Source organism: Nyctibius grandis, chromosome 6 (assembly GCF_013368605.1).
Source record: "Nyctibius grandis isolate bNycGra1 chromosome 6, bNycGra1.pri, whole genome shotgun sequence".
In the NCBI taxonomy this organism is placed as follows: Eukaryota; Metazoa; Chordata; class Aves; order Nyctibiiformes; family Nyctibiidae; genus Nyctibius; species Nyctibius grandis.
Genome location: NC_090663.1, coordinates 1,454,776 through 1,482,015, shown reverse-complemented (window position 1 = coordinate 1,482,015; position 27,240 = coordinate 1,454,776). Strand labels below are relative to the sequence as shown.

General features: G+C 53.5%; 2 protein-coding genes across 6 annotated transcripts in view; one reads left to right on the top strand and one right to left on the bottom strand.

Annotated features, from left to right (window-relative positions):
• Positions 1-6,324: 6,324 nt before the first annotated feature.
• SPR (sepiapterin reductase) lies at positions 6,325-9,633 on the bottom strand. The gene is made up of 3 exons (XM_068403844.1): positions 9,303-9,633; positions 8,081-8,371; positions 6,325-7,577 (listed from the first exon to the last, which is right to left on the bottom strand). Exons 1-3 carry the CDS (start codon positions 9,631-9,633, stop codon positions 7,387-7,389), a joined length of 813 nt encoding a protein of 270 aa, XP_068259945.1. The 3' UTR covers positions 6,325-7,386.
• An 11,663-nt stretch (positions 9,634-21,296) lies between these two features.
• EXOC6B (exocyst complex component 6B) overlaps positions 21,297-27,240 on the top strand; it is a 362,323-nt gene continuing 356,379 nt past the window's right edge. For all 5 annotated transcript variants that reach the window (XM_068402994.1, XM_068402990.1, XM_068402991.1 and 2 more), the window contains exon 1: positions 21,297-21,506. In XM_068402994.1, the coding sequence (XP_068259095.1) occupies positions 21,394-21,506 (113 nt within the window). In that variant the 5' untranslated portion in view covers positions 21,297-21,393. The remainder of the gene's footprint in view (positions 21,507-27,240) is intronic.

Genomic DNA, 27,240 nt, shown 5'->3' with positions numbered 1-27,240 from the left:
CCAGGTTGGATGGGGCTTGGAGCAACCTGGTCCGGTGGAAGGTGTCCCTGCCCGTGGCAGAAGGGTTGGAACTAGATGGGCTTTAAGGTCCCTTCCAACCCAAACCATTCTGTGATTCTGTGGTTTCAAGGCTGGGTAGAAGATGATGGCACAGTATGGGCCGGGGAGGAGGACGATGGATGCGCTGATCTGAACCAGCAGCTCTGCTGAAGGGAACAGGGAGCACCCGGTGTCGGGACTGGCTGGTGTCCCCAAATCCCAGGGAAGCTACAGGAGCAGCTCAGCCCCAGCCTTTCTCCAGCTCTGCACTTGACATTCAGAGCAGGAGGCTTGAAATGCACCCGGCTGCATCCCACGTGGGCCGGCAGCAAATGGGACAAACCCTGGCTTTGGGGTGCCACATAAAACCCCACAAAACCTCCCATTTCTGGCAGCTCTTTCCCACCAGGCTGGAGGTGCCTGTTGGTCTGCGGGGCCTTGTTCTGTCACTGGTGAATTCCGTGGGTCCGAAGCTGAGGGTCCAGCACTGGTTCCAGTTTAGTGCCGAGTCCAGCTGCTCTGTCCGTGCTGGATAAAGATGGTTTAATTAATCACAGATCATTTCTGCAGTGTCCCCCCCATTAACCTCCATAGCAGACTAAATAATAACTCATTAAAGGCATTTGAAGCTCACAAGAACAGGACAGTTTACCAGCAAACCCACTGCTCTTTGGCTCTAAACTGGGTTAATCTGTCATCTCTCCTTGCTGGACCGATGGGTCCCTCGTTACACATTAAATGGCTCCTCCAGGGGACACGGCCAGCCTGGAGAGGGTCCTTCTCCTTGCTTAACTCTAAGGCCACCAAAACCAGGGGACAAAGCAGATGGGAGAAGAATAAAAGCAGATCAGGAGGCTGAGAGGGAGGAGTGCGAAGAGTTATAGGCAGGAGGATGCGCGAGTAAGTGTTCAGTCTTGGGGAGAAGATGTGGGGAGAACCGTGCCAGCTCAGCAGGAAGACATTTATTGTTCTAACCCTCTCAAGCTCGATGATCATCCACCAAACGCCAACCACATCCCTGAGAAGACCCCATAAAGCTCTTGAGTTGTTGCATAGAGAGGTGGGAGGCTTTGGGATGGCTGGTCGTGTGACTAGGAGACACACAAGGGGGGGTTCCTCCCCCATCCCAGGACATCCCCATATTAACTCCGGGCTGTGCACATGGCTTGAGTGTCTCCATGGGCATCTCAGAGGTGTCTGCACGCAGGATGGGAGTCCCTGGGTGGGAAGCGTGGGCACCACCAGACCTTTCCCCCCCACTCCGGGTAGTACCTTTGCTGGAGGAGCAGCTCATTTACCTTTGGCCTCATGGCCGGAGGTGGCTGCTTGTTTGCGAGCGAGGAGCTCGCCGGGCACGAGGTGTCCTGGCCGAAAGACCCGTGCTCAGCATTTCTGGCCACCGGATGGGAAAATAAAGGTCTTCTTCTCCCTTCTGCTGAGAAACTTTTAATAAGGGGCAGAGGGACCTGGCTGCAGCCTCTCGCCCCGCTGAGCCGGGGGCAGCCCAGGTCAGCGGCCGAGATTTGGGAGGTCGCTGGGTGCGCGCCGGTTTTAATTTGGGAGGCTTTGGTGGGGATTTAGGAGGCTCGCCCTCACCGCTGTCCCGGGGAGCCGGTCACACACGCAGAAACAAAACCCCAGCAGTGACTTTGACTCCTTTCATAACCCAGTTCCCCGCATTTCACCACAGGCACAAAGGGCGCAGTGTCTACCCCACACGGGGAGGGGGCTGGGGAGGGTTCCCCGGGGACCTGGGGCCAGTCACTCCTGAGCATCGCAGACACGGTTCCCTTCCTGCCCCAAACTGCTATGGAGGCCATCTCAGGGGTGTTCTGTAGGGCTTTAATAGGGCTTTCACACGGGGAGGCATCTGCACAGCTCGCGCTCCAGCTTTGTCTCCCCTTGTTTACCAGGGCTCAGGGAGCCATCACACCTTCACCAACATAGAATCATAGAATCACAGACTGGTTTGGGTTGGAAGGGACCTTGAAGACTATCTAGTTTCAACCCCCTGCCACAGGCAGGGACACCTTCCACCAGATCAGGTTGCTCCCAGCCCCATCCAACCTGCCCTTGAACACTGCCAGGGAGGGAGCAGCCACAGCTTCTCTGGGCAACCTGGGCCAGGGTCTCACCACCCTCACAGCAAAGAATTTCTTCCTAAGATCTCATCTCAATCTCCCCTCTTTCAGTTTAAAACCATTCCTCCTCGTCCTGTCACTCCATGCCCTTGTAAAAAGCCCCTCTCCAGCTTTCCTGTAGCCCCTTCAGGTACTGGAAGGTGCTAGAAGGTCTCCCTGGAGCCTTCTCTTCTCCAGGCTGAACAGCCCCAGCTCTCTCAGCCTGTCTCCAGAGCAGAGGGGCTCCAGCCCTCTCAGCATCTTCGTGGCCTCCTCTGGACTCGCTCCAACAGCTCCGTGTCCTCCTTCTGTTGGTGGCCCCAGAGCTGGATGCAGCACTGCAGGGGGGGTCTCCCGAGAGCAGAGCAGAGGGGCGGAATCCCCTCCCTCGCCCTGCTGGCCACGCTGCTGGGGATGCAGCCCAGGACACGGGTGGCTTTCTGGGCTGCCAGCGCACGCTGCCGGCTCATGGTGAGCTTCTCATCACCCATCACCCCCATGATGGTCTACATGTCTTTTAAATCCCTCCAGGGATGGGGACTCCACCACTGCCCTGGGCAGCCTGTTCCAGTGCTTGACAACCCTTTCACTGATGAAATTGTCCCTGATCTCCAATCTAAACCTCCCCTGGCACAACTTGAGGCCGTTTCCTCTCATCCCATCACTTGTTACTTGGAAGAAGAGACCGACCCCCCCTCGCTACACCCTCCTTTCAGGCAGTTGTAGACAGTGATAAGGTGAGCTGGGAAGGGCCCAGCGCTGGGTCTATCCTGCTGCTTTGCCCTCCAGCAGTGAGTGAGTTGCTTTTCTTGTGAGCTCAGAGCAAGAGGGGGGACATGGGAGGACGGGCTGTCCCACGGGAGCCCTTGCAGCCACGCACCAGGACAGCGGGGCTGGATCGCCCTTCCTGGGGCTGCCACGACCCCCAGCACTTTGCTCCGGGGATGGGATGGGAAGGAAAAAGCAAAGGGGGGGGAAAAAAAGGGAAAAAAGGGGAAAAAGGGGTAAAACACCCCGAATAGTATTTTGCTGCATGGGGCAGGAGGGGAAGGCAGGCTGGGAGGGGGCTGGCAGCGGGGACTCCCCGTGCTGGGCAGGATTTGGGGTTTGACAAGCCCCACTTTACCCCCCTCAGGGAGAACAGACCTCAGGGCTCCTCTCTGGGATGGAGGAGGTGACGGCTCCCTCCAGCCGCAGGGTCAAGCCTTAGCCCATGGGAGAACACTGGCCAAGCTCCTGCCTCTGAAATTATGAGAGCTCAAAACTACATCTTTTTTTTTTAAATACTCCTTTTTCCTCCTCCTCGAGCCTCTGGCGTGGTCCCACAGCTCCAGGACACGGAGCCTTAATTAAAAATAAATATATGAGTCGTTGTAGGGACCTGCGATGGGGCGGTGCAGGGCCAGGAGGGGAGCCCGAGCTCCATCCCCACCCAACAGCCCCGTGCTGCTCCAGAGGCACCGATGTTGCTCCGGACCCTGCGCTGGCCAGTGTCCGTTATGCGGTCTCGGTACGCCCTCACCTGGTCACAGAAAGTGCTAGAAAAGGGAAGAAAAGTTTTTCATCTCTTTTTGCCATTGTATCTCACAGCACCCATGGGTGCACAGATGTCAGCCAGACCCATGGGGCACGGGAACTGGGCCTGCTCCCTGGGCAGGGGATGCTGGTACCCAGGGGATGCTGGTACCTGGGGGATGTGGGTATCTGGGGGATGCTGACACCCAAGGGATGCTGGTACCCAGGGGACACTGGTACCCAGGGGACACTGGTACCCAGGGGGATGCGGGTACCCGGGGGATGCGGGTATCTGGGGGACACTGGTACCCAGGGGATGCTGGTACCCAGGGGATGCGGGTACCTGGGGAATGTGGGTATCTGGGGGATGCTGGTACCTGAGGGATGTGGGTACCCAGGGGATGCCCTGAAAGCCTCACGACATTTCTCCCTGGGCAAGGGATGCTGGTACCCAGGGGGATGCTGGTACCCGAGGGATGTGGGTATCCAGGGGATGCTGGTACCTGGGGAATGTGGGTATCCAGGGGATGATGGTACCTGGGGGATGTGGGTATCCAGGGGATGCTGGTACCGGGGGATGTGGGTATCTGGGGGATGCTGGTACCTGAGGGATGTTGGTACCCAGGGGATGCCCTGAAAGCCTCACAACATTTTTCCCTGGGCAAGGGATGCTGGTACCCAGGGGGATGCTGGTACCCAGGGGGATGCTGGTACCCAGGGGGATGCCCTGAAAGCATCACAACTTTTCTCCCTGGGCAGAGTTCTGCTCCTAGGGTGGGAGTCACAAGCTCAGCACGTCCCTGGGGGTTACAGAGTGATGCCAAACACCCAAACGCAGGTGCAGTGAGTCCAAGGGGATGAAACCTCTGAAAATCGAACATCCAGGCTACAGCTTGGAGCACAGTCAAGTGACGAGCGGCTGCGCTGAAGACAAACTTACTTTAATGAACTTGGAGCATGTGGTTGCTTCACCAGCAAAATTCCACAGCGTGAGCCACAGCACAACGCCGCAGCAGCAGGATTCACCCTTGGTGCGTGCTTGATGCTGGTGACAGGTTTCCTCCTCGAGCAGATGTAGTTTCCTGGTTGAAGGGACAGGGACACCAAGGCTGACTGTTGCTCCTGCTGCTCACGGGCTGCCCCCAGGCACCAAGGAGAGAGAAAAGGGAGCGAAAAGGGACCCAGGTCCCAGCACAAGACAGATATGGACCTCTTAGAGCAGGGTCAGAGGAGGCCGTGAAAACTGTCCAAGGGCTGGAGCCCCTCTGCTCTGGAGACAGGCTGGGAGAGTTGGGGCTGTTCAGCCTGGAGAAGAGAAGGCTCCGGGGAGACCTTCTAGCACCTTCCAGTACCTGAAGGGGCTACAGGAAAGCTGGAGAGGGACTTTTTACAAGAGCGTGAAGTGTTAGGATGAGGTGCAATGGTTTGAAACTGCAAGAGGGCAGGTTTAGATTGGACATAAGGAAGAAATTCTTTGCTGTGAGGGTGGTGAGACCCTGGCCCAGGTTGCCCAGAGAAGCTGTGGCTGCCCCCTCCCTGGCAGTGTTCAAGGCCAGGTTGGATGGGGCTTGGAGCAACCTGGTCTGGTGGAAGGTGTCCCTGCCCGTGGCAGGGGGGTTGGAACTAAATGATCTTCAAAGTCCCTTCCAACCCAAACCATTCTATGAATCAAATCCAGTGTTTCGTTAACGATTTCATTAGTGTTGTGTGCAGCTATTTGAAGTCAGCATCCCCTGCCTATCCATACTCTCCTGGGGGAGAGGTTTGGGTTGGAGAAGTGCCTTGTTTCAAGTGGCACCTCTGTGATACCACAATCCCTCATGCAGATGCTCCAAGAAGACACACAGAGCTGCTGACACAGCCCAGGCACTGGAGGGTGGTCAGACCTCAACCAAGTACGTCCAGTCCCAAAATAATCCTTCCCCTGGGGTATCCCAGCTTTTAACAGGTCTCATCCCAAACAGCCCATCTGCACCTCCCACCCAGCTAGTACCAAGTGGTCCCTGTGCCCAGGGCAGCCCTGTCGCCCATTACCCTCCCAGCTCCTCCTGCAATTTGGGGCTCCTCGAGCCTTTCCAGGGGGTCTCACCTACCTTCAGCCCAGTCCTTGACAGCCCATGGTCCAAGATCCTGTAAGGGCAGGACTCGAGACCCCCAGCTCGCAGCACTGGGGTTATTTTTTGCAGAGAGCCAGATCCCAAGAGGATTTCTGCCCAAGAGAGGATGGGACGTGCCCATACGGATACAAGGTGAGGAGATGGGGGATTTTTAGCAGCAGCAGCTCTGTCCAGGTTTCACAGATCACATTTGACACCATCAGGTGTCAAACCCCAGAAAAACCACCCCACTGCCAGCGTAGCGAGCAGCAGAGGGGGTGTTACTAATAATGAGTTTCACAGGCACAGAGGGAAGATGAAACCAAGAAGCAGGCTAGAGAGAATGGGTTTTTTGAGCTTGACAGGATTAATTTAAGACAGAGTTAATGAACTGGGTCAGAGATGGAAGAACAGGACACCAGGAGGGCAGGCGTGGTGCCTTGTTGGATGAAGACAGTGCTTAACCCAGGCTCTCTCCTCCCACCCTCCCCCAAATTTATCCACTTTTAGAGATGTAGCAGAAGACCCAGACCAGACATGAGACTTTTAATGACTGCAGATCCAAGTGGACAAAATTTGAAAGACAGGGTTGAGATAGAGGACTGCAGGAAGGCTGCTGTCACTGAGCACAGAGGGACACTGGCACGTCCAGGGCATGCAGGGGATGCTGCTGCGCTTCAAAGAAGCTCTCCTGCATCAACACAGGCTGCTCATCAGCTGCTTTCTAGGAGGGCAAGTCTGTAAAGGGCTGTTCCTCCTGTAACTGGATGAAAAAATGAAGATAAACACCCACAAATAATTAAAAGAACCCAGGAGGGGCTGCAGCCCCAGATCCAGGCTTGGGCCCAGAACCTGCAAACAGGAGCATGGCATGAACTCAGGGTTGTGTCTTAGATGTGCTCCAAAGCTGGTGGCCCCAGCCAGGCACTCAACATTCCCATCTTCTCCACGGCCAGCTCTCCCTCCTGGTGACTTATCGCCTCTGTGTAAAAAACATGGGGATGGGCTTTGCTCCACGTCTTAAAGCACAAAACTCACACGGAGACAATCCCAGAACTGCAGGAGAGTCTGGACAAGCCACTGGTGAGATGGGGCTCACCATCTCACTCATGGAGAGTGGAGTGACAGCCACCACCGCCAGCCCCGAGAATGGCTCTTTTGCCCTTTGGTGACTTGCTCAGGTGCTGAGCAAAGGGGACTGACATGGGGACAGCTCTAGCCCTGCTGTTGGTCTGAGACCTTCTGGGGTGGCTTTCCGACCTGGCCTCACATGCCTTGGTACCTCCTTGGCTCACACACACTCCTGCACAGGAGAGCTTTAAGTCTCCATGCCCATTCCCTTGGAAAAGCCACCTCTTCTCCCCCATCCCCAGCAGCTGAGGACTCCCCGCTCCTGCTGGCGGGTACCCAGGAGGGCTCAGGGCTACAGCGAAGCAGTAATTCCCCCCCATCCCCATCAGGGGTATTTATAAGGCAGCCAGAGGTCTTCTCCTGAAAGCTGCACAGCACCCGGGACTCAAAGAAGGTCACCAAACACGCTGGAGGCACCCAAGACGCAGCTCAGCAGACAGACGCAGAAAGCAAAGCATGAAGGGGAGGGCAGAGGCAAAAGCAACTCAGGTGTCGTAGAAATCCACATGGGCGCCAGAGCAGAAGGTGTCCTCTTCCAGGAGGTCCACCAGCTTCTGGGCTGACACGGTGCAGTCTATCAGCTGCCCGCTCTCCTGCAGGCTCTGGAAATACTGACGCATCTCCAGGTCTCCAGTTTTAGTCCGTGCCAAGAGCTGCATGTCCGTGTCCAGAGGACCTGGGGAAAGAGCAACAAAAAAAGAAATCACATAAGGAGAACACAAAATCTGGGGCTCGTTTTCCCCCTGTACCTGGCTGGGCTGTAAGAATCTGTTATCACAGAATCAATCAGGTTGGAAGAGACCTCAGGGATCATCGAGTCCAACCATTGCCCTGACACCACCATGGCAACTAGACCAGGGCACTAAGTGCCATGTCCAGGCTTTTCTTAAACACATCCAGAGATGGTGACTCCACCACCTCCCTGGGCAGCCCCTTCCAATGGCTAATGACCCTTGCTGAGAAGAAATGCTTCCTAATGTCCAACCTGAACCTCCCCTGGCGAAGCTTGAGGCTGTGTCCTCTTGTCCTATCACTAGTTGCTTGGGAGAAGAGGCCAACTCCCACTTCACTACAACCTCCCTTCAGGTAGCTGTAGACTGCACTAAGGTCACCTCTGAGCCTCCTCTATCCACAAAGCCAGGAGAAAATTAAGAGCAATGAATGAGCTCCCCTTCTCACCTGGGGCATAGTTGAGCACACGGACATCGGGCTCCTCGAGCGCCAGCACCTGGAACATCATGTCCCGGGAAGCCTTCCCGCTGCAGTACAGCGCCCAGTTCTTGAAGGGCTTCAGGGCACAGAGCGAGGAGATGTTCACCACCGTCCTGCTCGAGCCGGGCCGCTTCCCGAAGGCTTGCAGGGTGGCGGAGGTGAGGCAAAGCGCCGAGGTGACGTTGAAGGCAAAGTAGCTGTTGATCTCATCTGGGTCGGTGAGATCGAGGAAGGATTTGGAGACGTCTCCCAGGGAGCCTAGGAAGGAAGGACAAATGAGTTTAGAGCAGTTAAAGATGGGTTCAACACCACAGCGCCCACATTTCCACGTGCCACCCTCTATCACAGACAAAAGCGAGCAGCTTTGCTGGCCCAGCCTCTAGCAGGGTCTCACAGCAGAGCGAGGAGCTCAGCACAGCCCAGCTCTGCTCATCGCTTTCAGGTCACCCGCTGAACCAACAGTGGTGACATGGGGACACGGACCTGCTGTGCCAAAACCAACAGCTCCCGACCTCCAGCCTGAAGTACAATGTCCCCACGGGCCACCACACGCTCTCCTGAATGTCCCCCCTTCAGAACCAGGTCAGTAAAAGACCTAACTCCTGTAGCACCCATTACAACTGGAACGCATGGTCTTATTTATAGTGATAATGGGTGAAAAAAGGGGACTAAAGCCAACAGACATTAAAGATCAGAAGCGAAGCACCCACAAGGCAGGGCTAGAAGCTTCTCTGAAGGTTTGTGCTCAGGGAGCAGAGCGGTAGGAGGGTGCAGGAGGGTGCTCAGCTGGTCCTGTGCCGTAAGTAACGGGTAAAACCTTGCGAGCAGCAAAGCACCGCGGTCCCGGCAGCGCCCCGTCCCTGCTCCGCTCCCCGAAGTCATTATTTTAATAAAATAAGATCCGGACAGGGTGAAATCCCAGCTGCTCCTGCGGTCATCGCCTCGGGGGGGTTATTTACCGGCACCCAAAGCACCGATCGAGCCTCGGCTCAGCCGCTGCGGAACCAAGGCGGGGCTGAGCCCCGCTGCCCCGGGGAGGCGGAGGGTGGGGGGCAGCGAGCCCGGGGGCTACCGAGCCCGGGGGGGTGGGATAGCGAGCCCGGGGGGGGGGGGCAGCGAGCCCGGGGGGGGGGGGATAGCGAGCCCGGGGGGGGGGGGATAGCGAGCCCGGGGGGGGCCGCGTTGTTACCGGCGTTGTTGACGAGGAGCAGGCGGCCGGGCGGGGCGTCGGGCAGCACCTCCCGCAGGACAGCGATCGCCCGCCGCAGCCCCCGCTCGCAGCCCAGGTCGGCGGCCACGCACTCCACCCGCAACCCGGCGCCGGTGCCCCGCAGCTCGGCCGCCAGCTCGGCCAGCGGCCCCGCCGAGCGAGCCAGCAGCACCAGCAGCGAGCCCTCGCCCAGCCGCGGGGCCAGCAGCCGCGCCAGGCTGCGCCCGAAGCCCCGCGAAGCGCCGGTCAGCACGCAGGCGGCCGCGGCCCAGCGGCCTGACCCCATCCCCGGCCCCGGCCCCGGTTCCATCGCGGCCCCGAGCGCAGCGGGGGGCGTGGGAACGCCCCCCCCCCCCCCACGTGACCCGCCCCATTCATGTTCATCCCCCCCCGCCGCTTTGTGAATGGGCCGCTCCGAACGCGCCGGCACCGACGCCACATCCCATTGGTCGCCGCCGTCGCCGCGCCCCGCTGACGCGCGCTGTGTGGGCGTGGCCAGGGAGGGGCGCCCCCTGCCGGACGCTCCGCGCGGGAGCAGCGGGCGGGCGGCGGGTGGGACCGGGGCCGGGACCCCGGGGAGCGCCGGGCCCTGCCTGGCCAAAGCGCGGCTGCACTTGGGTTTTTTCTCCAATACATATTTTTCCCGGTTCATTTCATACATTTTTTTTTAAAAATACTTTTTATTTTAACCTTTTTTTTCCCGATACGTTTTTTCCCAGTGCGGATGGGGAGGACCCCGCTGCAGTGCTGCGTCCAGCTCTGGGGCCACCAACATCAGAAGGACACGGAGCTGTTGGAGCGAGTGCAGAGGAGGCCACGGAGATGCTGAGAGGGCTGGAGCCCCTCTGCTCTGGAGACAGGCTGAGAGAGTTGGGGCTGTTCAGCCTGGAGAAGAGAAGGCTCCGGGGAGACCTTCTAGCACCTTCCAGTGCCTGAAGGGGCTACAGGAAAGCTGGAGAGGGGCTTTTTACAAGGACATGGAGTGACAGGACGAGGGGGAATGGTTTTAAACTGGAAGAGGGGAGACTGAGATGAGATCTTAGGAAGAAATTCTTTCCTGTGAGGTTGGTGAGAGCCTGGCCCAGGTTGCCCAGAGAAGCTGTGGCTGCCCCCTCCCTGGCAGTGTTCAAGGCCAGGTTGGATGGGGCTTGGAGCAGCCTGGTCTGGTGGAAGGTGTCCCTGCCCGTGGTGGGGGGTTGGAACTAGATGGGCTTTAAGGTCCCTTCCAACCCAAAGCAGTCTGCCACCCCTGGAACTCTCCTCTTGGACCACACACCTTTTTCCTCTGCAATCACCATTTTTGGCAGTTAGCTCCGGTTGGTCATTAGGTAGTGCAAGCAGTGCCTGATCCCAAAAAGTCCTAAACCGCTTTTTTAAAAATAAACCTCTTTCTGCAGACAACTTTCCAAGAATTTTTGCAAGGGGTAACTGGTTTGTGTGGAATTAGCTGGCAGCTGGGCTTGGTTTCCCAGCTGTTAAATCCTGAGGACAGATGGTCCCCACTGCGCGTGAGCAGGTAACGAAGCGGAGTTTCACTCTATTAAGCAGTCACAGACTGGGCTGAAACCCTCCAGCGTTCTAATAAAGCATTACAAATTCATGGTATGGCAAAAACCCAAGAGTGTATTTGTTTTGCTAACGCAAATCTTACACGTTCAGTAAAATTAAGATCATCAGCACAAAAAATAAGACAGCAAACGTGTATTTTTTTCACAAGTAGCTTCTTGATGGCAGAACTTGCTTTAGTGACTGCCAGTTCCCCCCTTCCCATTTTGGCAGCTCCGATCTCCTGCATCCATCACGCTTCTTGCCCCGGTTTCCAGCCTGGCACCGCACCCTGTCCCATGTAGCTGTGCCCAACACTGAACTGGGCCAGCTGGAAATGGCCGTCATTGTGCTGGACTTTCCTTCCAGCAGATCATTTTTTCCATCTGACCTGTTACCAGGCTATGCTGAAGGGTGTAGAAGTAGGAGTGAGGGTCTGGGAAGCAGGTTTTTTTAGCTGATAGAAGTTGCTTGTGCTAATATTCACTGAAAATAAAAAGTCAGAGGGAGGGAATTGGTGACCAAACCATCCCAGAGCTGCAGGGAAATTATAAATCCCTGAGATACCTCCTGATGTCTCATTCGCCTCTTTGTGCTCCTCGGTGAACAAACAGGCTTGTGCCAAGGATGCACCTTGCGCTGTGTGAATTTAGGCAAAATGAGGATCACAGAATCACAGAATCAACCAGGTCGGAAGAGCCCTCAGGGATCATCGAGTCCAACCATTGCCCTGACACCACCATGGCAACTAGACCAGGGCACTAAGTGCCATGTCCAGGCTTTTCTTAAACACCTCCAGAGATGGTGACTCCACCACCTCCCTGGGCAGCCCCTTCCAATGGCTAATGACCCTTGCTGAGAAGAAATGCTTCCTAATGGCCAACCTGACCCTCCCCTGGTGAAGCTTGAGGCTGTGTCCTCTTGTCCTATCGCTGGTTGCCTGGGAGAAGAGGCCGACTCCCACTTCACTACAACCTCCCTTCAGGTAGTTGTAGACTGCACTAAGGTCACCTCTGAGCCTCCTCTTCTCCAGGCTAAACACCCCCAGCTCCCTCAGCTGTTCCTCAGAGGTCAGACCCTCCAGACCAGCTTGGTCGCCCTCCCCTGGACTCCTTATTTCCAGGGCTGGGCTGTCCTTGAGTTTGTTTTACATAAGTGTGAACAATACCAACGTCTCCAGTAAAATTCCACTACCTGAGTACATTATAGTATATAATGTGCACTAATATATATATAAACAAAGTTAATACACTTTCATACTATAAAGACTCATTGATATAACAGGGAAAGGAGTTTTCATAACCCATGAGAGCTATGAAATATCCCCCTCAGATCAGTTCTCTTTTCATTCCCTGGTTTGCTTTTTAAGGGGGTCGTTTTGAGGATTTGTCGAATGTCACTTTATGCCACAAAGGGCATCTCCTGACCTCAGGTGGGTGGTTTGTGGGGTGTCATGCTGGGTGCTGAAAACAAGAGAGGAAGAAAACAAGAAGAAGAAAACAAGAAGATCCTGACCTGTCAGCAAAGTCTGATTTATGACCAAAATTGCTAAGACTGTATCCAGGATGTATTCCTGTGTTGCCTGGTGCACCCAGTGCATGGTGGAGACCCTCCGTAAGCAGGTTGGTGATGGTCAGCGCGGTGTTAGGAGCTCTGCCTGCACAGTTGTAGAGGTTAAACTTCATTCCCTGGTGTTTCTGTGTTCTTACAGCAGATGCTCTCTGGCTCCCGTGGCAGCAGCTTGCTTCTCCCACTGGATTTTCACTCGACACAATCATGCTGACAGGGGCTATTTCACTTTTCTTGGAGAACACTCAAGCCTAAGCATCGCTCAGCAATTTCAGAGCCTGCTGCAGTCTCACGTTTTATGTGTTCAAGGACAAGAAGGTACCAGCACTCTTCTTAACCTTCCTCCAAGGACCCTGGAAGTGCTGCTGCCAGAGCACCTCTGGGAGAAAAGAAGACGGTTTGCAGTGAGGGTTGGGGAACTTTGCATCAGGAGATCAGGACTAAGGACCAAACCCAGTAAAGGATGTAGATACTGCCCTGGAATTTTTATTTTCCTTTTTTTCCCCTTTTTGTTTTCTTTTACTTATTTAATTATTTTTACTTCTCATTTTTTCCTGGCTGTCTTTTTTGTATCTGTGGTGTTTTTCAACTTGCTGCTTCCTCTCCTCGCTCACCACCCAAAACCAGCCGTAGGACTGCAGGGATAGTTCACAGGGAGAAAGTTTCCCCATGGAAGAAAGACTCCAGAAATGGCAGCTGCTCTCTGAGCAGAGGAGGACTGAAAAAATTAATATTGGAAAAGGGTGTGGAGCAGAATACAATTGTAGTGTAGTCTCTAGGAACCAGTGCAGTTTGGTTGGATTGCTCTGGAGCTCTCTCAAGAATATGTTTTAAACCATAAATGGTTGATGTTGGCTGAGGATTTGAATAGTACATCAGGAAAGACAATATTAAAGCATCTAATGCCTGGTCTAAGGATGAGTGGGAAGGGCTGTACGTTGTAGAAAGGTCATCATTGGGTTTTCAGAAGTGATGGAGGTGGTAGAGCTGGGAAAGCCCTTGAAGGTGACCGTTGTACAGATGTAACAGTACTACAGGGACACTTTCCCCAGTCAGTGAAAGGCTTTGCCTGAGCAGCGTTGGGTGAGTGTGGAGTGAAGCCACGTGCGACTGGTGGAGCTGGTCCAGGGAGGATTTTTCCCCTGAGGAATATGAGCATCTCCTCATCCCCGGGGGAGCGTGGAGGTGTTGGAGGATGAGCAGGCTGAAGCAGAGCCTCCTGGGGCAGCGGGAGCTGCTGGGCCGGGGTCTCAGCCTGTGTGCCAGGACCATGCTCTGGCAGCAGGAGCATTTCAACTCTTTCCAGGACATTGGTCAGGAAGATGAAGAGATGTACCAGAACGAGTGAGAGCAATGGGCATTCACTTAAAAGATGGAAGATGCTCCGCTTCCCTCCACCCTGTGCACAGTGGGGACACTGGGCCCTCAGCACCATCCTAGTCCCCATAGAGATCTGCTCCTGACACACAGCTCTGCTGCTGATGTGGACAGAGCCCGTGGGACTCTCCTGTGCCGGGACAACATGGTGCAGGTGCCTCTTCACCTTCACAAGGTAGGAGGCAGATGAAGCTGGATCCAGAAGAGTGAGCATCACGAGTCCAGAGAAGGTCAATGAAGCTGGTGAAGGTTCTGGAGCACAAGTCTGATGAGGAGTGGCTGAGGGAACTGGGGGTGTTTAGCCAAGGGGAAATGGCCTCAAGTTGTGCCAGAGGAGGTTTAGATTGGAGATCAGGAACAATTTCTTCACCGAAAGGGTTGTCAAGCATTGGAACAGGCTGCCCAGGGCAGTGGTGGAGTCCCCATCCCTGAAGTTATCTAAAAGACAAGTAGATGTGGTGCTGAGGGACAAGGTTTAGTGGTGGCCTTGGCAGTGCTGGGTTAACGGTCGGACTTGATGATCCTAAAGGTCCTTCCCAACCCAAACGATTCTGTGACTCTATGATTCTATGAAATCTCGCAGACCACGAAAGCCCCAGCTCTTCATCCATGGGCGTGAGGGCTTCCCTCGCAGCTCAGGCTGTAGTTGGGGGAACCAGCACTAGGTGTCAGCGGCATTTAGAGCGTGGAGGGAGCTGCGGGCCACCCTTGAGCCCGGGGGGACAGCGAGGGGCTGGGGGTCTTCGCTCCTGGGCAGCGTAGTGCGGGGAGAGGGAGGGTCACTGGTACAAGCCAGTGGGGAAGTGCCAGGGGAGTAAATATCTCTTGGTGATGCTGATTTTAAATATCTAGTGGTGTATTATCAGAATTTAGTGTAGCCAGCTGGTCTGGGGAAGGGATCGTACCTCTGTACTCGGCACTGGTGAGGCCACACCTTGAATCCTGTGTCCAGTTCTGGGCCCCGCACTTCAAGAAAGATGTTGAGGTGTTGGAGCGAGTCCAGAGGAGGGCGACCAAGCTGGGGAAGGGTCTGGAGGGTCTGACCTACGAGGAACGGCTGAGGGAGGTGGGGGTGTTTAGCCTGGAGAAGAGGAGGCTCAGAGGTGACCTTAGTGCAGTCTACAACTACCTGAAGGGAGGTTGTAGCAGAGTGGGAGTCGGCCTCTTCTCCCAGGCAACTAGCGATAGGACAAGAGGACACAGCCTCAAGCTTCGCCAGGGGAGGTTCAGGTTGGACATTAGGAAGCATTTCTTCTCAGCAAGGGTCATTAGCCATTGGAAGGGTCTGCCCAGGGAGGTGGTGGAGTCACCATCTCTGGATGTGTTTAAGAAAAGCCTGGCCATGGCCCTTAGTGCCATGGTCTAGTTGCCATGGTGGTGTCTGGGCAATGGTTGGACTCGATGATCCCAGAGGTCTCTTCCAACCTGGTTGATTCTGTGATTCTGTGAATTGCTCAAATTATCCATAATTTGAGATTGTACCTGTTGGATTTATCCGGAGAAGCCACCCGATAACCAACCTGCTTGGTTGGTGTGGCACGGATCCTGCCGGCACTGGGCTATCGTGCGTGCGTGTTTGCAATGCTCTCAGCAGCTTCTGACGGCTGTAACAGGGCTCCCACAGACCCAGGGGTAGGCAGGGGGGCTTCCAGGGGGGAAAACCCACCCTGCGCACTGCAGGGGTGGTGGGAACGCTGTGGAGCTGGTACGGCCGAGCAGCAGCTGCCGTAGCACTGCCAGGGCTCACGCGTGTTGCAGAGAAGTGCTGGATTCCTTCTGCAAAGGGCTGTTAACAGCTTTCAGGAAGAGCCCTGGGTATTTCTGCCCAGCGTTACCACCCAAGAAGGGCAGGGCTCGAGGTCACACAAGGTGGCCCTGGCTGTAGTCATCATTGCCATGACTACCCACGGGCGGCTGGAAGGGGAGGACTGTGGTTTTGCTCCTGAGCTTTGCTTGTTGTTTTTAGTAGCCCAAAGGCCACCCCAACTGTGGGATCTCATCATGTTCAGCAGCTAATTGTGTGACCTCCTAAGGACAAGATGCCTCGGATGCCAGCAGATCTCCTGCTCCATACAGCGGGGCTGGTCTCGGGCTGGGTTTCACGGCAGCGAGGATAACGAGGATGGGCTGAGCAGCACAGCAGGAACCTCGCTCCTGCAGCTATCCATGAGGAGAAGGGGAGAGTGCAGAGAGGAAATCTCCCCTTATTATGGGCTGGGAGGTCGGGTCTCCTTCCCACTCCATGGCTGAAGCCCATCTTGCCACTGTTTCAGTCTGTCCGAGCTGTTAATCTCCTGAATTCAGAAAAAAAGATGTAGTAAAATGCATGAGAAAACAAGAGTTGTGATTAGAAGCATCAAGGTACCTCCTGAGCAGGGATTTGGGGAACAGTGTGATAATATCAGAGAAGCTTAAACATTGATTTCAGCCTTGAAATGTGAAGCAGAACAGGATTTTAAGCACAGAAAACAGGGATTTATCCTCCGTGAGTACGTTGTGGAAGGCTGGATAATTTTGTGGTTCCTCATACGTGCAGATGAATGCACCCGGGGGCAATAAACCACACAGAGCCAGGTCTAGGCGTGGGCACCTGCCCGAGAGCAGCCCGACCATGGTGGAGTCACCGTGCCAAGGCTCTGGCAAGGCAGGCTGGCTGCTGCTGTGGGTGGCATCAAAGTGTGTGGGATGGTGGCAACCAGTGCAGAGGGAGCTGTGGCCCTTCTCAGAAGCGGCAGCTGCTGACAGCGCGTCTCCCACCCTCCATACAGCCAGGAGCAGCCAGCCCAGCTCCCCGGAGCTCCTCATGTCCTTTGCCTCTCCGTCCCAGCTGCAGCCCTTTCCCCTTGGCCCCGTGAAAGGGCAGCCAAGCCCTGAGCTCTCCCCCCTGGAAAGGGCAAGATTGCATTTCACGGGCGCATGGGGGGTGCTTTCGGTTGGCACCGCATGGCAAAAATGCGGAAGGTGGCTGAGGGAGGGGGAATAAATGAAATGCAGGCACCTCTGCAGGCAGCAGAGATTGATTCCCCTGGGGTTGAAGTGGAGGGTGCTAAAGGTCAGCCTTTGAGAAGGAACCCGGGCTGCTGCACACCCAGAGCAAACAGGACCGGCTGACTCGTGCGCTTAGTCAGCACCCGCGGCGTTCTTGTTGCTTTAGACATACCGGGCGCCTTTCCTTGTCCGGCTTCAAGCAGTTATAGAAACACAGAATCATAGAATGGTTTGGGTTGGAAGGGACCTTAAAGACCATCTAGTTCCAACCCCCCTGCCACAGGCAGGGACACCTTCCACCAGACCAGGTTGCTCCCAGCCCCATCCAACCTGGCCTTGAACACTGCCAGGGAGGGGGCAGCCACAGCTTCTCTGGGCAACCTGGGCCAGGGTCTTGTGTAGGAGAAAGTGAACGCTGAGGACGCCCGACCCAGCTGAACGCGGGGTTATGGCCAAAGGGGTTTGATGAAGGCAGAAGGGAGAGGTGGGGAGCAGGCAGAGACTGGAGATGCAGGAGGAGAGTGTGAAGACAACTACAGGGGCTCCAGGACTCCAATCCACTCCCCAGAAGAAGGCACCTGCCCAGAGAGGTTGCTTGAGATTATTTGAGTGTCCAACAACATGGAGGACAAGTCCCCCAGGCCCCTGGAGGAGGCTGGTCTTCCAGGTCAACAGCATCTGGCCTCGTTTGTTCCTTTCTTTCTACTTTTAATTCCTGGATCTGTTTGCTAACCCCCCCATTTTGCTGTGAAATGTTTTCCTGAATGACACTGGTGACACCAGAGTAGCTTGGCATCGGGCCTGCCTGTCGTTACTCGAATATAAGTGCGGTCAGAAGAGCGTGGAGCGGGTAAGGAATTGGAGAAGGCAGGAGATGTCGAAAACAGTTCAGCAGAGTTAACAGCACAAAATGAAAAACCAAAATAAGCACAATATGAAAGAGATTGATAAGGTTAAAAAAAAAGAAAGAAGTTCTGATGGTGGCATCGCTCTAGTGAAATGGCAGAATTACAGCTGGATTTGGGAAGATCTCTGGTGCCACATTAATTGGTAGACAGGGATGATGACTTTTCACTCCAGCAGTGATGGAGTAATGGAGCAGTTGCAGACGGAGGTATACGGTTGAACCAGCAGCCCCAGGTAACCTGCGCACGAGGCTGTGTACAGGCTGCTCAGGGTTTCTGACCTGTTCCATTGAGTTTTTAGGAAGTTTTGGAACACCAGAGAAGTTCTGGAGGACTGGAAAACACTCATGAGCAGTCAGTAATTAAAAGGGAGAGTTTTTAAAGCTCCATCAGGCTGCCAGTCCCATAAAAAATAATTATATGGAACTTCATTAGTAGGAAATTAAGGGAATATAAAAGAGTTAATGTGAGCCAGGACAGTTTTCAGGGAAATAGAATCTGTCAGGCGAACTTGATATGATTTTTCAATGAGATTATGAGCTGGTAACAGACATCTTTGATGCATTTGTGTTGGTACTGCATGATGATTTGATTAATAAATTAGAACAATACAAATTCAGCATGCTTATGTCAGTGACTGGCGAGAATAAATAAACTTCTTGGGGACAGGCTTTCAAATGGTACAAAGATTGTGTGGCAGCAAATAATAAGGGCAAGTCCCAGACTGCTCGGTAAGCCAGACACGAGCAATGAATATTCATGCGAAGGTGACCAAGTGCCATGTGTCCAGGGACAAAGGATGGAGCTTTTCTTACAGAATGGAAAATTTTATCCCAGACGGCAGTGACCTGAAAAGAATTGGTGCCAGTGGGTAATCAGCTGGACATCAGCCTCGACGTGACCCTGTGGCCAACGCGACTGGCTAATGGTGCCCATGATGGTACCAACACAATGTTGAAGAGGAGCAGATGGATTATATTCCCTTTGTGCGTGTTACTACAGAATCACAGAATCAATCAGGTTGGAAGAGCCCTCTGGGATCATCGAGTCCAACCATTGCCCTGACACCACCATGTCAACTAGACCATGGCACTGCCATGTCCAGGCTTTTCTTGAACACATCCAGAGATGGTTTAAGAAGGATGGTTTAGAGCCACTGCTCTGTCCACTTCTGGCACCCACAGACTTAAGGAAGATCTTGGAATATTGTAATTTTGAAAAAAAAAAATGCATAAATGAGTAAATTACTGGAAAACGTGCCTTAGAGTAAAAGGCTTCAAGAAATCAATCTGTTCAGCTGATCAAAGAAGAGCTTGGTTGATCCCAGACCTCAGGACCATACGTGAACACCAAAAAACTTGATCACAGCAGACTTTTGACTCTATCAGGTAAGGGTAAAAAGAGATCTGCACTTGAAATTTGAAGTCAGAGGCCAGGTGGGATTTTCTATGGCATCAGAAACAGCACTAAGTTTTCCTCTTAAAAATATGCTCAGATTTCACCATAGCTTTAGAAGCCAACTGACGCGTGGAAAATCTATGGTTGATGATTCTCAGAAGGTCCTCCTACAAGGTAACAATATCCCTCACCCTCCCCATCCATATTTATGAATCTATGGAAATGTTTTTGGTGCTTTTCTCCCTGTGCGAAAAATGTGATGTTTTGGTGGAAATTTTTTTCTAATATTTGTTTTTATTCCATTCAAAACCAAACATTTATTTTTAGACAGACTGTTACACTGCCTCATATTATCTTCCCACGTTGCTCTGTGGAGGTTAATGCTCTGCTTTTCTCCAGGACGTGGTCTTGCTGGCTGAGTCACACCATGCTCCATGCATTGGTCTCCTCTTCTTGCTGAAGTCCCACATTGCGGCGTTGAAAACAGTGGTCCTCAGTCTTTCTGCTGCTGCAGGACAGTGAGGCTAGAGTAAGACTAAAGTCAACATCAGAGTTGGACGACTAATTGAGTTCAAGGTTCCCATCTCCATGCCCAACCTCCTTGTACCGTAGTCTCGTGGACCAAACAATGTCCTCATACCAGAGACAACTAGACCCTGTTTCTGAGAGCCTTATTTGTGGTAACACCGTTACCTAACCGAGCATTCAGGACTGAACCTGACATCGGCATAATTCGTAGCAGTTCTCATCTTGTAATTAAAACCATTAAGGGTTGTCGCCAGCCGCTCACTCTTCGGCCACTGGTGTTTAATCATAGAATCACAGAATCAAAGCATGGTTTGGGTTGGAAGGGACCTTAAAGACCATCCAGTTCCAACCCCCCTGCCATGGGCAGGGACACCTTCCACCAGACCAGGCTGCTCTAAGCCCCATCCACCCTGGCCTTGAACACTGCCAGGGAGGGGGCAGCCACAGCTTCTCTGGGCAACCTGGGCCAGTGTCTCACCACCCTCACAGCAAAGAATTTCTTCCTCAGATCTAATCTCAATCTCCCCTCTGTCAGTTTAAAACCATTCCCTCTCGTCCTGTCACTCCATGCCCTTCTAAAAAGCCCCTCTCCCGCTTTCCTGTAGCCCCTTCAGGTACTGGAAGGTGCTAGAAGGTCTCCCCGGAGCCTTCTCTTCTCCAGGCTGAACAGCCCCAGCTCTCTCAGCCTGTCTCCAGAGCAGAGGGGCTCCAGCCCTCTGGGCATCTTCGTGGCCTCCTCTGGACTCGCTCCAACAGTTCCATGTCCTTCTTCTGTTGGTGGCCCCAGAGCGGGACACAGCACTGCAGGTGCTACACCGAGAGCTGCAGTGTCAAACCTCGAGGAGACCTTGACATCCAAGGATGTTTCTGGGGGCTGGTGGTGTGTTTCCAACGAAGCTCCACCGTGTCCTTGGGTGAAGAGGCCTCTTGGGTTGTACAGCTCAAGGGGGATGCACTGCAGCTCGGCAGCTGGTGGGACATTTTAGGATCAAGCTGAAAGGTGGTTCAGTGTCAGTGAGGAGCTTTCTTTGGGACCACAGTCAATGGCACCTTGTCAGGGTGGGGGTGACATTGTTTGTGGGGCTGAGGGACAAGATGGGGAAGGCGGAGCAGAGGTTCATCCATCACGGGGCAGGAGGATGCCTCTGCTCGGGGCAGTGACACGGGTTCATTTCTCCTGGGACCTCCTCTCATGGTGGGTGACAACAGCGTCATGGCCATGGGGCTGTGTACCCTCAGGGGGGAGAACATGAGGTCCCTGCCATAGGGTTGTGTCCCCTCATGGTGGGTGTCACTGCCGTGGGGCTCTATCGCCTCACAAGGGATATTGCTGCTGTGGGGCTGTGTCCCCTCAGGGGGAGGACAGGGGGATCCTGCCATGGGGCTGTGCCCCTCAGGGAGGTGTCGAAGCCATGGGGCTGTGTCCCCTCAGGGGGGAATCCGGCATCTGTTGCCACGGCGGACACCTCCTCTCCGGGCAGCGCGGATGACAGCCGCCGGCCCCCGCCCTACAGCCTCCCCTCCCGCCGATAACAGCGCCCGGGGCCGCCCACCGGGCCCCTCCCCGCCCCTCGGCCGCCGGGCGGGTCGCAGCGCCGGCGCAGGCCGCGGCAGCCTCCGGCACCCTCCGCACTACATTTCCCGGCGTGCCGGGCCGGGCCGGGCCGCGCGGAGCAGAGCGGGCGGCCCCGGCGCTGGTGCTGCCCGGGGCGGGGAGAACCGAGCCGGGCAGGGCCGGGCAGGTGGGTCGGCGCAGCCCCATGGAACGGGGGAAGATGGCGGAGCTGGAGAGCCTGGAGACGGCGGCGGAGCACGAGCGGATCCTGCGGGAGATCGAGAGCACGGACACGGCCTGCATCGGCCCCACGCTCAGGTGCGGCCGCGGGGGGGGGGGGGAACGCGGGGCCACCAGCCGGGGCGGGGGGCTCGGGGCGGGCTGCGCCTGGCCGCCCTCCTTCCCAGAAACTCGGAAGAAACGAGGAAATTTGAATTATTATTATTATTTTTTAACGGTCGTCTCTGAGAAGCGCCCGCAGCCCCCTCGCTTGTCCCTGCCCGCCTCCCCGGCGGGGCTGCCCGGGCGGCGGGAGCGCCGTGAGGGGCGAGCCCCGGCCTGTGCCCGGCCCCGGCTCCGCGTCCTTGGCCTGGGCTGGGGTCGCGGGGGCGGCTCGTCGTGCCCCGGCTGCGGCGGTGTCGGCCCCTCCGCCTTAAACTCCTGCCCGGGGCCTGTGCCCCCCCCCCAACCCCCCGGGAGCTCTCGGGGTGCCCGCAGCCTGCTGCCGCCTCCCCCGACGGGGTGCAGGTAAAGAGGGGAAAGGAGGGCATTTTCCTGCCCTTAGCCTGGAATCTGTCAAAGTTACCCTTGTAAACCGCCGCCTGCCCCTTCTGTGGATTTCTGTCCATTTTGCCAAACCCCATGGCTAGTTGTGAAGCTGTGGGTACAATTACCATCCTGACGATGATATGAGTTAATGCCTCTATTTGGTTAATGGCTCCTTTGTTCTCCTATTAAGCATCTTTTCCCAGTGGTTCTCGCAGTATCCTTCAGCTGGGAGAACCCCTTGCTTCATCTGCGCTAACTGCCGAGCTCTCCTCCTGCCCGAGGAGCACAGAGGGATCCAGCTGCGTGCCCAGGAGCGCTGCCCTTCTGTTTTTCCTTTTCCTTCTGCTCCTTTACGCAAGCCTGGATCTGGCGTTTTAGCCTTTTAGGTATTTCTTTGTGATGCTCGTTAGGATTTTGCAGCAGTGGCTTCTGCTGCATCGTTAATTTGAAAGATGTGGTAGCTGGCTGTTTAACCGAAGCCTGTCTCTCATGAGAAATCACCTGATTTTTTAAAAAAATGTGGTATTTTAGGGGAATTATGCATGTCTAAGACCTGTTGTTGCTAGCCAGACCGCACACTGTTACCATCGCTGTCCTGTAGAAGCAAATTTGGCAAACTGAGACACCTCATCCCTGCTTCCCCCTCTTTAAAGTAAAGCAGAAGTTTCCCAAAGAGCTTTGTATCAAACCCAAAATACATTACAGCAGTGAGCACAAGCGTGCCTGTTATTCTCTGGAAGGTTGATGGTGCAAATGGGTAAGAGGATATTTACAGCTCGTTGTAACCACGTTGATCAGACTGAGAGGTGGGGAAGGACCAGGCGTGTGTTACCAGAAATACTCGGCTTCAAAATCTAAGTAGTTGCCTTATCCCAAACTTCAGTTTGGTGCTAAGATTTGTTGCTTTTTGTGGTGAGGGAGACACAGTTCCCTTTCACAGGGCAGCGCAGTTGGTTTCACCTTCCTCTCCCAGCTGCTCTGCATCAGCCCAGGAGCTGCTGAACTGGAAATCGCTGTGCCAGGTGGGAGCATTTGGGGATAAACAGGACTGGAGCCTCCCGTCCCACCCCCTCCAAATAGCCCTTCGTTTCTTTTTGATTACAGACTCCTGGTTTTGAATGACTCGTGTGGTCTTTAAAAATAAATGGGTTTAAGGTGTTTGACTGGCAGTGATACTGCAGCGTGGGCACAAAATTAAAATGGGGAAAGCTTTTAATTTATGGAGCAATAGGACACTGGATTTATCTTGCTATAGGGTAGCCTATGTGTTTAGGGTTTTTTTAATTTATTTTTTGCAGTTTTCTTTCTGAAGTTTCTCCTGTGAAACCTTTAAACTGCGTGGTAGGAGATGCTGAGAATTAGATTTCTTAGCAAAACTGAAAAAACTGGTTTGAACGTCTGGGAACTGCCAGAATGCAGAGTGTGGGTGGGGTTTTTTTTCCATTTCATAGAACTAAGTGCAGTTGATCTTGTTTTTTAATATTAAGGTTAGATGAGGGGTTGGCCTTACTATCTTTGCATACCCACAGAAGAAACACTAATAAGCGTCTGGGGCAAAGAAAGGTTTGTGCTTTGCTAGTGTTGGCTGTTGGAGTACAGTGGTACTTCATCAGGAGTGTTGTTAATGATATAACTCTAAGTAATTTTGCTCCAAGGATTTTTAGAGTTGAAACTAGACCAGCTCAGGGTAAACACGATGTGCTGGAGAGTCCGGAAAAGAGGATGATGGAAACTTTATGAAAAAGGTGACTCACTTCTTGTAGGCATCATGGAAGAAATGTGTCTTCGGGAGCCAGGCTGGCTTCCCTTCTAGGCACAGCAGTCCCGAAAGGCAGCTCAGAAACAGGCTGCGCTGCCGGGCTCCCGCTGCCAGCGGGGACTTGTTTGCAGAACTGCGCTTTTATCAGTTTCTGACTCTGAAATATCTCAGCAGAGTGAGATGTTCCGCCTGCAGCCGCTCTGTGTTGTCCTGACGCAGCGCTCAAGGCTGAATTGCGATTATCAGAGGGTGACGGAGGGGTTAAGATGTTAAATTTAAGGTCCAACTAATTCATCTGTCTGGGTGGGTTTGTGTCCCACCCACGAGGGAGAGCGTTTTCTGTTAGAAAAATAGCAAGTGTAGTAATTCTTGCCCTGGGGCAGGGGAAGGATGAGATGCCTTCTTGAAGTCCCTTCCAGACCTATTTTTCTGCTCTGTTCTCGCTGTGATTCTGGGAGCGAGCGGCATGGGCCGGGACTCCATTGTGCCGGGCGCTGTGCAGATGTGGGACGAAGCCTGTCCCTCCTCACGGAGAAGAATTTCAGTCTAAATATAAAACGGGAGACGAGGGCGTGCGAGGAAGCGTTGCAACAGCCGTGGTCTGTGTGATGAGCTGGGCCCATCTCATGTCTACGCCGGTGGCTCTGATGCCATCTAAGTCTCTTATCTTTTTTTATATGGACAGTGAATGTCGTTGTGTTTGAAGGACGACGCCGAGCGAGTCTTTGTGAGGATCCCCTCGAGTCTGTGATGCTCCTGGAATCAAAATGATCCACTTCAGGATGTCTTTCCTGCCACTCACCCTCTACTAATTATATCCATTGCTCTGAATTCCGCTTCCTTCTGCTGTTCTAATTCCTCTTTTTTTTTTTTTTCCTCTTGTGTTACACTTCTTGATTTTGCAGAGTATTTTTGGATCTCCTCTCTGTATCTAGGTTTCTAAGAATCACTTAATTCTGCAGGATCAGATAACCTTCTAGGGAAAAAGAAACCCTTTCTTGCTTAAAACCACATCTTGGCTAAGCTGTGACACCCGAGTGCTCTAATTTTTATTAGAATTAATGGATCGAGTTTGTTGCTCTTCAGTGAGCTTTGTGTCCATTTCAGCTGTTTGGTTTTTGTAGTGATGGGAAGCTAGTGATGGACCGTGATATTCTTAGCAGGGTGGATGCCTCTGGGGTTTCTAATCCAAGTTATTCTTTGAGGAAAGGGTAGTTCCTCACTCTGCCAGCTCAGACAGCATTTGCTGAGCGCTTGTCCTGAAATATCTCACTTTTGATATGTAGATATTACTTTATTCCGTGGCTGATGCTGTCTTACTTTCTTCTGTGATTCACTTATTTCCTCCCTTTAACTTCTCCTGAGCTCTTTGTATAAAATATCCTGTGTTTTGTGCTGTACTGGATTGTAAATGATTGACTCGAACTGGTACAGAATGAAGGCAGGAGAAACAGTGAGATTATCTTGCCCCCTCCCTGGCAGTGTTCAAGGCCAGGTTGGATGGGGCTTGGAGCAACCTGGTCTGGTGGAAGGTGTCCCTGCCTGTGGCAGGGGGTTGGAACTGGATGATCTTTAAGGTCCCTCCCAACCCAAACCAGTCTGTGATTCTATGACACCCCATAAATGTGGGCTGTGTAACTTCACCTGTGCTCAGCCTGTCATCTAAAGATGAGCCCGTGTGATTATTTGAATTGCTAATCATTGAAAAAAGTTCTTGGTTTCAGCCTGTGGATGTTCTGCTGTCCTTTCCCGTGCTCCTCCTCTGCAGCTTTAACACCTGGTGCCTTCTCACGCTTAAAATCCAGGCTGGTATTTTCAAGTCACTTCAGTTTTACAGCTTGAGCTCTGCCGGTCTGTCACTCCCAAAAACCCTTTTCCCACTCTCGAGCTGCATTTGCAGCTTTTTGAAATGGGGAAAGATTTTTAAACGGTATTTAATAAATTAGAAAAGCCTCGTCTGGCCACAGAGATGTAGTTACAGTATTCCTGCTGCCTCCTCACAGCTTAGAGGCAGATAAAATGACACCGATACTGTAGTAGTCTCCTGCTTGTACACTGAGAGATTGGAGGAGCTGTTTTCTCCAGCGTTACAACAGGAATTGTTACTTAATGCAGAGTTATTTTCTTGGGAGCAGGGTTGTTGGTAGCTGTGGATCGTGCTCCTCGTTGCCACGTCAGTACCTTCGCGCGTGGTTCTCCTGCCGTGCGAGTCACTGGGCAGGATCAAGATTTCCAAGCGATTGTTCTCTCCGGCTGCCTGATTTCATGGTTTGTTATTCTGCCAGCTTTTGTGTCATCTGTGAATTATATCATCAGTCTTTTTTTTTTTTCTTTTTAGATATGTTTGCTTTCTAGATTGTTCCTTAGTGGCTGAGATTTTATCAGTTATGTTGGGGCTAGTACTTACCCGTGCCCCTTTAGAAAGCTGAGAAATGTTGTATCTCAGGCAGCAATTAATCATCCAGTCTGTGCTTTTATATAGAACTATATTTTTAATAGGAGTTTTATATCTGTCTGCTAATTATGTGTGCTTGGAGAGATTACAATGTTGTTTAACCCAAGAAATTAAGCACACTTGATAGGGTAGCGTTTCTACTAAGCAGCTCTTGACTGAGATTAAAGTAGGACTGTAATTAAGCTCCGTTCCCTAAATCCTTCATCAACTCTTCCATGACTGTGACTGGGATTAGTGTTGCTCTGGCTGACCTGGAACTACGTGGCTGACCCGTTCACCATACTGGCAGCGTGCCCTGTTCATCCCCTGCCTGCAGCCTCCTCGTGCCCAGGTTCCTCTTAAACAGTGGAGCCAGTGGTCCTCAACTGCTTTTTTTTTAGGATTACAGAATCACAGAATCAACCAGTTTGGAAGAGCCCTCTGGGCTCATCGAGTCCAACCATTGCCCTGACACCACCCTGTCAACTAGACCATGGCACTAAGTGCCATGTCCAGTCTTTTCTTAAACCCCTCCAGAGATGGTGACTCCACCACCTCCCTGGGCAGCCCCTTCCAATGGCTAATGACCCTTGCTGAGAAGAAATGCTTCCTAATGGCCAACCTGAACCTCCCCTGGCCAAGCTTGAGGCTGTGTCCTCTTGTCCTATCGCTAGTTGCCTGGGAGAAGAGGCCGACTCCCACTCCACTACAACCTCCCTTCAGGTAGTTGTAGACTGCACTAAGGTCACCTCTGAGCCTCCTCTTCTCCAGGCTAAACACCCCCAGCTCCCTCAGCCGTTCCTCGTAGGTCAGACCCTCCAGACCCTTCACCAGCTTGGTCGCCCTCCTCTGGACTTGCTCCAACACCTCAACATTCTGGGTCTTCTGGCTTGAAGGCTTGACAAATAATGTTCTCATTTGGGACTAATGGATATAACGAACCTCATCTCCCACAGGGACCTCACCTTAGGTCCTTCTTGGTACCCTCAGGCTCTGGCTGGCTGTATGGGGGTAGTGGTGATGGGAGCTAGACGTGTGGGAGCCAGAGGTGCTGTTGCTGCAGCCCATCTTGCTGACATTGTTTGGTGCTA

What these genes read in the sequence shown, in the direction of transcription:
- SPR (XM_068403844.1), bottom strand. Translation starts at nt 9,633, where the DNA reads ATGGAACCGGGGCCGGGGCCGGGGATGGGGTCAGGCCGCTGGGCCGCG. An exon ending in GCTCCTCGTCAACAACGCCG is followed by an intron (nt 8,372 to 9,302) that starts GTAACAACGCGG and finishes CTTCCTTCCTAG; the next exon opens with GCTCCCTGGGAGACGTCTCC. An exon ending in TGTGCTCAACTATGCCCCAG is followed by an intron (nt 7,578 to 8,080) that starts GTGAGAAGGGGA and finishes CTCTTTCCCCAG; the next exon opens with GTCCTCTGGACACGGACATG.